This window comes from Cygnus olor, chromosome 3 (assembly GCF_009769625.2).
Source record: "Cygnus olor isolate bCygOlo1 chromosome 3, bCygOlo1.pri.v2, whole genome shotgun sequence".
NCBI classification, from domain to species: Eukaryota; Metazoa; Chordata; class Aves; order Anseriformes; family Anatidae; genus Cygnus; species Cygnus olor.
Window position 1 is genome coordinate 30,792,616 of NC_049171.1, and position 12,013 is coordinate 30,804,628.

A 12,013-nucleotide genomic window follows, 5' to 3' on the forward strand; every position below is an offset into this window, starting at 1 on the left:
TCCCATCTGTGCTTGCAAAACTGAGAAGCTTTCAGGAGGAATGACCTAATCTCCATGCTGTAGGACATTTTGGAATGAAAAAGGTTTTCTTATTCCCTTTTTACATGATTAGTCCTGCTCTTTCATATTATAACTAAATATTGATTGTGTGAAAAAGGAAGATTACTCAGTTTTACAGATCTGTAGGTAAGGTTTTCACTGAAGAAAGGCTATCCAACAGAAGATGCTGATACTCAGTCACTACAAACCCTTTGTCACTTCAAATTGGTTAATTACAATGTGTCTGATCTCTGTCAAGAGCCAATAGTAATAGCTATATGCATTTCTCCTATTGAGGTATTTGTATCAAGTGTTCTTTTAATGTTCAGACTGATAACCAATAAAAGATTTGATGAAGGTTCATTCAGGGTGCACACTGACTCACCAGAGAGACAATAAGGAGATAAGCGTTACTCTTATTGAAGCAGGAGTTGTTAATTGGCTAGTCAGGCACACAAGATAACATCTGATCTAACAAAGAGACATCTCCAAGGGAAAAAAAAAAAAAAAAAAAAAAGGTACTTATTTTAATTAAGAGGGATGTTGAGATTATCTCCCAAATAAAGAAGAAATCAATTTATTTGAGGAAAAACAGATTAGATCTGTTGAAACTCCCGGGGACAACTTACAAAAGAGGATTTGTTATAAAAAGCAAACATTTTATACAAGGAAAAGGACATAATCTGAGTCCAAATGTGTACAGAAAATTGGACTCTTTATAAACTGAATGTTTAGGAAATATTGCAGAATATTATCTGGATAAAGGGGTAGACATACTACTAACATCTCAGCATCAACAGAGCAAGTTGTCATTTTTATTTTATTTCTTTGTGTTTTTTATAAACATTTTTAACTGTGTCCTGATTTGCTTTGGTTTTGTTTGATCTTGTCTTGAATTAAGTTTTTTTTGTTTGTTTGTTTGTTTTTTGTCTGTTTGTTTTTCAAAGTGTAAGTGAAAGTCTTTCTTTTTCTTTTTCTTTTTTTTCTTTCTTTTTCTTTTTCTTTTTCTTTTTCTTTTCTTTTTCTTTTTCTTTTTCTTTTTCTTTTTCTTTTTCTTTTTCTTTTTCTTTTTCTTTTTCTTTTTCTTTTATTTTTTTCTTTTCTTTTTTTTTCTTTTCTTTTTCTTTTTCTTTTTCTTTTTCTTTCTTTTTCTCTTTTCTTTTTCTTTTCCTTTCTTTTCTTTTATTTTTCTTTTTCTTTTCTTTTTCTTTTTTCTTTTTCTTTTCTTTTCCTTTTCTTTCCTTTTCTTTTTTTTTTCATTTTCTTTTTTCTTTTTCTTTTTCTTTTTCTTTTTCTTTTTCTTTTTTCTTTTCTTTTCTTTTTCTTTTCATTTTCCTTTTCCTTTTTCTTTTTCTTTTCCTTTTTCTTTCTTTTTCTTTTCCTTTTCCTTTTCCTCTTTTTCTTTTTCTTTTTCTTTTCTTTCTTTTTCTTTTTCTTTTTCTTTTTCTTTTTTCTTTTTCTTTCTTTTTCCTTTTTTTTTTCTTTTTCCTTTTCCTTTTTCCTTTTCTTTTTCTTTTTCTCTTTTCTTTTTCTTTTTCTTTTTCTTTTCTTCTTTTTCTTTTTCTTTTTCTTTTTCTTTTTCTCTTTTCTTTTTCTTTTTCTTTTCTCTTTTTCTTTTTCTTTTTCTTTTCTTTTCTTTTTTCTTTTTCTTTTTCTTTTTCTTTTTTCTTTTCTTTTTCTTTTTCTTTTTCTTTTTCTTTTTCTTTTTTCTTTTCTTTTTCTTTTTCCTTTCCTTTTCTTTTCCTTTTCTTTTTCTTTTCTTTTTTCTTTTTCTTTTTTTCTTTTCTTTTTCTTTTTCTTTTTCTTTTTCTTTTCTTTTTCTTTTTCTTTTTCTTTTTCTTTTTCTTTTTCTTTTCCTTTTCTTTTTTTTTCTTTTCTTTTTTCTTTTTCTTTTTTCTTTTTCTTTTCTTTTTCTTTTTTTCTTTTTCTTTTTCTTTTTCTTTTTCTTTTCTTTTTCTTTTTCTTTTTTCTTTTTCTTCTTTTTCTTTTCTATCTTTTTCCTTTTCCTTTTTCCTTTGCCTTTTTCTTTTCCTTTTTCCTTTTCCTTTCCTTTTCCTTTTCCCTTTCCCTTTCCCTTTCCCTTGTCCCTTTCTACTTTTCTCTTCCTTTTCTTTTCCTTCCTTTGCCTATTGAGGCACCTTTCTCAATAAGAAATGGTCATGGTATTCCCACATGACAATACTGTAGTCTGGTGGTTAAGGCATCTGCTGCAAAACATCTATTCAACCACCCGCTGGGAGAGAGGAAATTGAAAGCACTGAGTTGCTACATAACATGGGACTCTTTTGCTGGGCCATCTTTTGAGATGTAACTGTCTTCAGATTTTGCAAGGTAATGCCTAGCTCCAAAAGTAAGCTCTCTTCTGCATCACGAGCATCATTTCAGTGTCTGACCACTTAGCATGTTTGCTTTTACCATCTCATTTTGTGGCTTAACTTTCTTCCACATCATGTTTGCATCTCTGGTGCCTAATCCAAAACATTGTCAGAGGAGGCCAGGCGATAGGATAGGATAGGATAGGATAGGATAGGATAGGATAGGATAGGATAGGATAGGATAGGATGGGATGGGATGGGATGGGATGGGATGGGATGGGATGGGATGGGATAGGACAGGGTAGGGTAGGGTAGGGTAGGGTAGGATTATCCACACCAATACTAAATATAGCAGGAGAATCACCTCTTTTGACCAGCTGGCTATCTTTAACGCATCCCACAATGCGGTTTGCCCCTTGACCACCAGGGTACGCTGCTGGCTCATGCTGAGCCTGCTGTTAACCAGCACCCCCAAGTCCTTTCTGCTGAGATGCTCTCCAGCACTTATCTCTCAGTTTGTACCCGTGTCTGCATTACTCCATCTCAGGTGCAGAACCCAACATTTTCCTTGTTGAACTTCCTGCCATTGCTAATCACCCAGTGTCCCAATCTCTCTATATCCCTCTGCAAGGCTTATTGTCCCTCCCTAGAGTCAACAGCACCTCCCAACTTAGTATCATCAGCGAACTTGCTGAGGATGCATTCAGCTTCTGCATCCAGATCATTGATAAAAATGTTGAACAGGACTGGCCTTAGATTTAAGCCCTGGGGAACACCACTGGAGACCATCCAACAGCCAGTTGTAGCTCCACTTACTATAACAATTTGAGCTATACCATTGAGTCAGTTCATCACCCAGCACAGTGTAAACCTGTTAGTCTCACAACCGGACAATTTGTCCAGAAGGATGCCATGAGGGATGATATCAAAGGCCTTACTGAAATCCAGACAGATTACATCTGCCATCTTCCCTTCATCCACTGATCTGGTGACCTTGTCATAGAAGGAGATCAAATTACTAAGACAGGACTTTCCCCTGATGGACTATGCCTGATAATAGCTTTGTTCTTTAAGTGCCTTTCAATATCCCCCAGGACAATCTTCTCCATAACTTTTCCAGGGATTGAGGTTAGACTAATAGGCCTGTAATTTCCTGAGTCTTCTCTCATGCCTTTCTTGAAGATCAATATTGTATTGTCTAGCATCCTGTCATAAAGGACCTCTCCAAACCTATGGTAAATTGTTGAGAAGGATCCAGCTATACATCAGCTAATACCTTCAGCAGTCAGGTGAATCCCGTCTGGCCCCACGGATTTAAGAAAGTTTAGCTGATACAACTGTTCCGTTGCAATTCTGGTGATCACAGATGGAAAGTCACTGCTTTCAGTGCAGAACAGACAAGTTATGCTTTAAGTTTTATTGGGTCATTCAATCTAGAATAGCACAGAATGTTGTAACAGTCACAGTGATAGAAGCCCAGCCTCTGCTCTTCTCTTCCATTACCTATCACATTTGTTCCCCTCCCTGCTGATCATAGCTGGCCTTGAAACTTGAAATAATGATACTACTATGTTCTATTGCTAATCTTGTCATTTGGCAAAAACATTAAAGATAGCTACTACCCTGATCCAGGATTTGACATTCATAATTTCCAGGATAAACTTCTGAGGCCCTAATCTTTTCAAGCCCTGGCAATGTACAATTCACAATGTTCCTTTTTGCTAGGAGTGTCTATGAATAATAGTAGAGTGTGAAAGATCTCACAGGTTCATCACTGGAAAAATACTACATGGCAATGTTTCCTTAGATCACCATAAATCTACACACACTATTATATAGTCTGAACACATGAAAGATCATACTGATTTTGTGAGGAGTGAAAGCTAATAAAATATTTGTAAAACTAAGCTCTTTTTTCTACTAAACATCTGATAATTTTATCCTATAAAATTAACCTAGTTGAAAATGAGCAATTTATTCTTATTCAAAATGCTTCTAAACTCAATACTGCAAACTTTGAGAAAATATACTTTAACATACCGTCTCTATATGAATTTTTGCCCAAGAAAAAAATCTGTCATGCAAAATTTAAACAAAGAGTCCTGTCTCTAAATATACCCCCAGTTAAGCAGTAAATGCTTTCAAAATGTAACATGATTCTTGCTGAGTTGGTCATTGCAGTATTATCAGGTATATTTCCTTTTCACAGTGAATGAACTTCACAGAAGTGTATTTAAATGAAAGACAAAATTAGAATAAAGACTGATACTAAATAAATGAAAAGTCATCAGGAAGGAAGGGAGGCAGCAATTCACTGTAGAATTTGCAGTGGAGTTGACCAATTTGCTCTAATTATCATGGCTTTTATGAAAATAAGACATATCTCTCTGTCACTTCCTATGAGAATAGGAATATTCTATGGGAAATAGAATATCCTGGAAGGAAATTGTGGCCTCTTGTTTGATCCATTCACCCTGTAGGTCCATTGGGAAAGAAATCATAGTTCTCATAAATACTTTAGCAGATGTACACATCCTTTGGCAGCATAAGCACGACAGGAATGCCACTGCTACTCCTGTACATCATCTGGGAGCATCTACAAGGCCAGAGGATAAAGCTATGGAAAGGAATTTCACTTCCCTCAGTTTTTGGATGTAGTAACACTCATCTGGATATTTTTTCTATAGTCTTGAGAAAAGAGGGAGAATGTTCTTGCTCAAGTGTCCATCTATTAGGTTCCTTTAAAAAAAAAAAAAGTTGTTGCCTGTAAGTTTGCATTATAGCAGTACTATGCAATAGGAGGCAGGAAACTCCTGGTACTATTTCATACCATTTTCATCAAAATATTCCTTTAGAGTTTCTTTTCCTTTTATATTTGACACACTTGCAGTATGCTGATGTCAGAGAGACTGTTGATCACAGTACAGTTTATGCATGTTGTTCTCTAGATTATGCCCTAAACTGCACGGACAGGAAGGATATAGAGTATTAAAATATTACCCCAAGCATAATACTCTCTTCTATAGCTTTTCTTTGGGTGAATTATTTGGGTAGTGGTCAAATGACAATCAAGGGAATTTTTGGTTTTCTCCCAGATCTTACTATGTGTTGGAGATTATAGAAAGTTAATGTGACAATCTATGCTATAACTAGAATGGCTGTGTTGTAAAACTTATTTTTTAGGGTTTAATATCTTACCTGTTTTAAATCATATTGGACTAAACTTGATTTCCAGCCTAGATGCACACTTGTTTAGAAACAAAAAAAAAAAAAAAAAACTTACGTTGATAAGTATGTCATTGTGGAAAATTAAACAATTCAGTGCCTTATTTAGAAAGGTGGCCTTATTCTTTAGGAAATGAACTCCCCACAGTATTTTAGTTGGAGATCCAGTTGCAAGATAACCATCACACATCTTTTTCTTCCGACACCTCACAAAATTCAGAGATCCTTTTGGGACATTTGTATTGTATTAGACATGTAATCATAAGAAAGTTATACTTTTTGTCCATTTCATTTAATCTCCACAATTTCATGCATTATTTTTCCTAAATTTTATGAGGGGGAGGAATGCCCTGAGACATATGTTAATCATATTAACAATTTCAGGGGTAAACAATACTTTGGTAAAGTACAGTTTTCTATGTGTTACAATATTATGCAAAGGTGTTTGCATTCATCTGTTTTGTGGTGGTTGTGTGTTTGGGTTTGTTTGTTTTTACATTAGGAAAACTGTGGAGATAAACCAGATGTTGCTATATACTGCTGGTAGGAATAAGATTGATCACAGCAGAAATTATGCATACTAAGGATTAGGTCAAGCCTGAGGACATATGGACATGCACAACTGAAAGGAGACTCCTGCAGTTCAGCCTTCCCTATGGCTTCCCTGAGATTTTAAATCCAGGCGTAAAGAAGTAGTAAGCAGATGTTGAAAGGACTTTATCTTCACTAATATGCCAGCTAGCACATCTGAACAGGCACAATGGTGTACATAATCTGCTACTCATAAGGGCCATAAGTTTATTTTCTATCTTTTTGCTGGGCTAAAAAAATCTTGTCTGCATTTTCCCTGTTCTTCTCCATTATTTGTCATTATTTATCACCAAAAATAAAATTGGAATGCCAAAGTCTGTTCCTAATGGAAAAACAGCACCTGGCTGAACAGAAAACAATGTACAATCATGTACATGCTCCAAAAGTGAGGAGAATTTAGATGACCTTATGATAATTAATGTTAGAATTTCCTAACTTCTGTGTATTCTGCTTTCTACTGTGTTATTTAAGTAATGTAATATGCAATATGTAATTTCTTGTTGCACATTAAACACATATATCAGTCATCAAATAAATTACTGAAGTAAGCTAACATGCTGCATGTATAGCCAAGATGTTAACTCTTTGTTTATGACAATCAAAAACCCAAGCCACTACTTGAATCACTAGTTGCCAGTATGGAAAAAATAGTTAACAGTGTTATCCATAAATAACTTCCTTTTTCTTTCATGCCCTTACAGCATGTTCCTAAAAATAAATAAATAAATAAAATGGAAATAAAAAATAAATTGGATACATTGGATAAAATCCTTCAAAGTAAACTAATAAGGTAGACAGTGTACATTATGTGGTTAAGTTCTTATTAAGTGAGTGGTTTTGACAGCAATGTCATAGCTGATTTTTATTCATCACTATGTTAAAGTAGATACAGCAATACAATTAGTAAGTGTATATTATAAATTTAACAAAATATGTGAATAATAAGTGATAAGCCATGCCATGAGACCAAGGAAAATGCTGCAAATAGGGGAAACATAACTATTAGCATAATAAATGCAGCTTGATCATCAGTCTGTGTCAGATTGGCAGTTGTGCTTGTGAATATTTGTGTCTTTTATTCTACAAAAATGTTCCTATCCTATAAACTGTATTTCCATTTCAATATCTGAGACAGTCTATGTCATGTTTTCAGTAGAAGGAAACACTTATATATCATGACAATACTGCATAATACAGTATTAAACAGTAAAATCACATTATTTCTTCTATATCACATACAATTAAAATACTTTTCTGTACATCATTTGCCATTATTTTTATTGCACAAGTATGTTCCGATTCTTGATTAGAAATAAAAGTGTTACATTAAACTCTAAAAGGGTTTTGAAAGACACTCTGGCATTTCTCTAACTGTAAGACTACCCTGAGAAGGACATAATTCAAATGTTGGAGCATGTTTTTTTTGGGGTGCTTATGACATATTAGCCAAAGAATCCATTGGGCTGAATTACATCCTACTCTGACTTTTTTTTCTGTTTCCCTGCTTTCCCCACTTTTTCCCATGCCTAAGCTGCAGGATGACACAGGATCCGCAATGGTGAATCTATGCTTCTTGGGAATTCCTCTGCCTTATATCATGGGAATTCTGCCAGGTGATTAAATCATCTGTAGCTCAGTGAAACAGTACAAAATTGCCAATAATGGCCATGAACCTACATCTATATTTGCTACATATTTTCAATTTGATAATTTTCCTTACTATAAATAGAACTTGTGTTAATAGTACCTGTCACTCCTTTATCGCTTTCTGCATAACAAGAAAGATCCACAGGAATAATAGGTGCCCTTTTGCAATCATATAACCCTAAACGTTAGACACACATTCAAGAAAATCACACCAAAAAGGAATGAAACTTCTAAATATGTGACAGATTCTGACAAGCCAGGAAGGCTGTCTTACAAGAGGGACAGGTGATCATAGGTGAAGAACTTGATTAACAAGCATAGGATTGAGATCTACTGATTATCAGATACCTGTTTTAAATCCATATTTCCATTCCTTATTTACTTTATACCTAAATCAAATGCTGATTTTATGCTAGCAAGTCAAAATGTCCAGCATTTCTGAGTAAGTAATCATACATTTACAGTTCTGCAGGCATGAGCATCATGCAACAAATTGCAGTTACACTTTTCCACTGGATTCTGCTCATTATTCTGTTCTTCATGGAGTTAGTGTAAAAATCTGCACAGTTTCTGTCAGCCATCATTTCAACAGGCTACAAATATGTATTAATGATATTTTTTCAGCTGCATTGGTTAGAAAGGAGAGCTAGACCTTATTTAATCACTGAATTTTCATCTGTTACATATTGAAACATAATGCTGCTGGGCAAGAAATAGAAGTGTGTCATTGAAAACATGAACAATGAAATGCAAAATGTGTCAATATTAGCCTGACTCTGCTCCTGCCCTGTCAATGAATGTCTTACTAAGTTCAATTAGAGCACTTTCTTCACTCCAGAGTGCTTTTGGAAATTCCACTGAAATTTTCAATAATATTCAAGTAGTTTTGCAAAATGTGTAGTGCATTTGTAATATCAGGTGATATAGTGCTACAGTGAACTGCTCAGAGAATGTGTGACTGGAATTTTATATTTGCATGAGTGGCTTGAGGAGAAGAATAAGTCCCTCTAAGCCTGGTGGACTGCCCATGATTTTTACTAATTTAAATATAATTGTAATTGTAACAGATTTTTGTTTTAAATTAAGCTGATCTCTGTGGTTGTCTACCTTTTATAATTAGAACTTGTCTAAATCTCCACATTGGACACCATCTGCAAGGATTTATTGTTAACTGGATGCATTGTACTTTTCAGCATAGAGTGAATTCAGTATAGTAAATCTTATTCTCAGAATTAATAATATCATCCTTTTGTTTTAAAAATATGTCAATTTCTCTTAAGCTATCATATTTAATATTTAATCAGCACAGATAAATGTATTTCATTTGGCCTTAACTGTGTGTCACAATAAGATAAGAGGCAGGAAAGTTAATAGAGTAAATTGGTTAGGTTGTCCAGAAGATAATGCCTCAGAATATAGAATGTGTAACTATATTTTTCAAAGTGGATGTTATTTAACATGTGGCTCTCTGAAAGACACAATTTGTGAAGGAAAGCTAACAGACAGCTTTAGTGATTGAAGAATTGGTGATTTTCTCTCAATTGTTTCCCTTAGTTGCATTTTGTTTTGCTTATTACAGGGCATTGTTCTAAAGACAATAGTGCGTAAGGGTTACATCTGTTGTGCGTTCAAAAGCTAGTGGCGCACAATGCCGAGGTGGGCTAGGGCTAACTGCATTCTGAGTGGACTTGGGATAACAAATTGTCTTTTCATGAGGGCCCTGACACATACAGCCACTCATAAGGGTGGGTTGTTGAGGCGGAAGAGGTGAAACAAGGGTGATCCCAGTGACTGGAAATTATTATTCCTCCACCTTCGTTTCTGTGTTTTCGAGTCATTTAGTGACCTGAGGGTGATATTGACAGGAATTGACAGCGCACACGGTGCTGCTGCCAGGAGAGTCCTGCAGTTGCTCCCTGGACATGAAAGCAGGGGAAACAAGAAGAACCCAGTGGGTGTTCTTTAAACATAACATATGTAAAGATAATAGGTTTGAATTAGTTGAAACCAACCCCTTTTTTCCTGTAGAAATGATCCCACCCCACTCCCCCCGCAATCCAGGAAAAAAGGAGAACTGATTTTTTTGTCTCTCCTCTCTCTTTCCTTGCCCGCACAAAGAAAACGTGGGTTGATACCATTTTTATTGTTTTGCTGGGGTGGGTTTCAGACCTCGCATTAGCATGTCGAATGTCTAATTGAATTCGGGGGCTGTGTTAATCATCTTGTTTTGTTTAGGGGCGGTTGGTGAAAAGTGCCAGCAAATGATCTCTTTGGCTTGGGGTTAGCGTGGTGCTGCCACCCCAAGAAAAAGAAATCGGGAAGGGGGAGGGAGCTAGGGAAAGGCGAGTTGACTGAGTGATGTCTGGAGGGCGAACTCGTGTGTCTCTTTGGTGATGTTGTGTGCTGCTGTACTGAAATCCACCCCTCTGCTGGAGCTAAGGCAAGAGTTGGAGGCATCTGATGCTGCCGTTTCCAGGGTGAAATTTCCAAGGCTGATCACTAAAAAACACCAACCAAAAAAAAAAAAAATCCATGGCAAAATAGCCATCAGAACAGAAGATCCGGCATCTCCCTGTCCAACTGGCATAACCCAGACAGGCGTTTGAGAACCATCTGCCTTTAAACTATCCACACACACACAGTGAATAAATAAATAAATAAATAATAAAATTAAAAGAAAAAAAAAAAAAAAAAAAAAAAAGGAAGAAAATAAAAAAAGACACTACAAGTAGCGACCACCACATTTTTTTGCAAAAGGGGACAGAAACTGAGCCGGTAAGAAAAAAGAGAGAGAGAGAGAGAGAGAGAAAGCCTCCCCCTCTTCCCCGATGAGTTTTTCGCAGTGCTCTGGTGAGGCTCGGAGGTGGCTGGCAGCGCAGGGGGCGGCTGCTGCCGCGGCTGGCGGGGCTCCGCCGCAGCGCAGCGCGCCGGGCTTTCAGCACCACGGCCGCCGGACAGCTCCGCGCCGCTCCGCGCTCCGTGCTCCGCGCTCCGCGCCCTGCTGCGCCGCGGGGGCGCCGCCGGGGCCGGCGCTGCCCACTCGAAGTGCCTCGCCGCTGTCCGGGAACTACACGCTACACTCTCCTCGCGATTTCAGCTGCATTGTCTCCTCGCGGAATTGGCCGTCAGGCGTAATTATCCCGATTTTTTTTTTTTTTTTTTTTTTTTTTTTTCCCCTCTCTCTCTCTCTCTCTCCTTTGCAGGAACGACTCTTTGGGAACCTGGTCCACCCAGGGATGTAAAACTGTGCTTACCGATGCATCCCATACGAAATGCTTATGTGATCGTCTCTCTACCTTCGCCATTTTGGCTCAGCAACCTAGAGAAATAGTAAGTAACAAAGGGGGTGGAAAAAAAAATCAAGTTTAATGCAAAATGCAATAGCGCGGGGGGGGCGAGGGGGGGTTGGTCGAGATTTCCTCTCAGGTATATTTCAGACGTTGCATTGAGGAATTGTTTAATATTCCAGGTAGGCTAATGTTGTTAGTCTCCTGGTGTCTACAGTGTCTCAGAGAAGCGAATTCCAGATTCTGTGATATAACTAATCCTAGTGAAATTTACATGTTCTCGACTCTGGATTTCTCAGAGAAGCCTTCTAATTGTAATGGCAAGTGGTGTTGAAAACTTTTGTATTGAACAATTATCAACTTAACAAGCTTTTTAAAGGTTGCAAGCCTTTTCAGGAGATTGTACAGGGCTTATTATTGCTCTTGGTAGGATAACCCTAGATACTGTAGTTAAACAGATTGCAGATCTGCATTGGACATTTTCCAGCACAGATTTTCTATGTAGCTGTTGATACCATGTAACAAAAATAAACAAGGTTTGCATGTAAAAGAGGGAACATAAAGTATATGAGCAGACACAGTAATATTGAGTATAAAATAGTTCAAAAGCAAATATTTGTGAAGTTATCATGCTAAGGTATAATTTCGTGTTCTGGTTTAGAAGCATATGATCAGACTCTTTTTTGGAACAAAGTGGACTGGAAATAAAATGTTACTTTCTGCCTGAGATGTGGCCTAAAAGTACATCAGTCTTATCTCCTATTTGGGTGACAAAAGCTATCTTGATAAAAAGTAATTTACAACACCTCCTGAGCATTTTGGTAAACCAGACACTGTATCATTTTAAACTTTTAGGTCTATCTTTTTTCTTCCCCATTTTTATTAGCAAAGACCATGTCTATTGCTGAA

The 12,013-nt window shown here is 36.4% G+C and overlaps 1 protein-coding gene across 1 annotated transcript in view; it reads left to right on the top strand.

Moving 5' to 3' along the window:
- Positions 1 to 12,013, top strand: part of ADGRB3 (adhesion G protein-coupled receptor B3) — a 458,698-nt gene that overhangs the window by 351,222 nt on the left and 95,463 nt on the right. Inside the window, 1 exon segment of the mRNA XM_040552548.1 lies at positions 11,021 to 11,147. Coding sequence (XP_040408482.1) covers positions 11,021 to 11,147 — 127 coding nt within the window.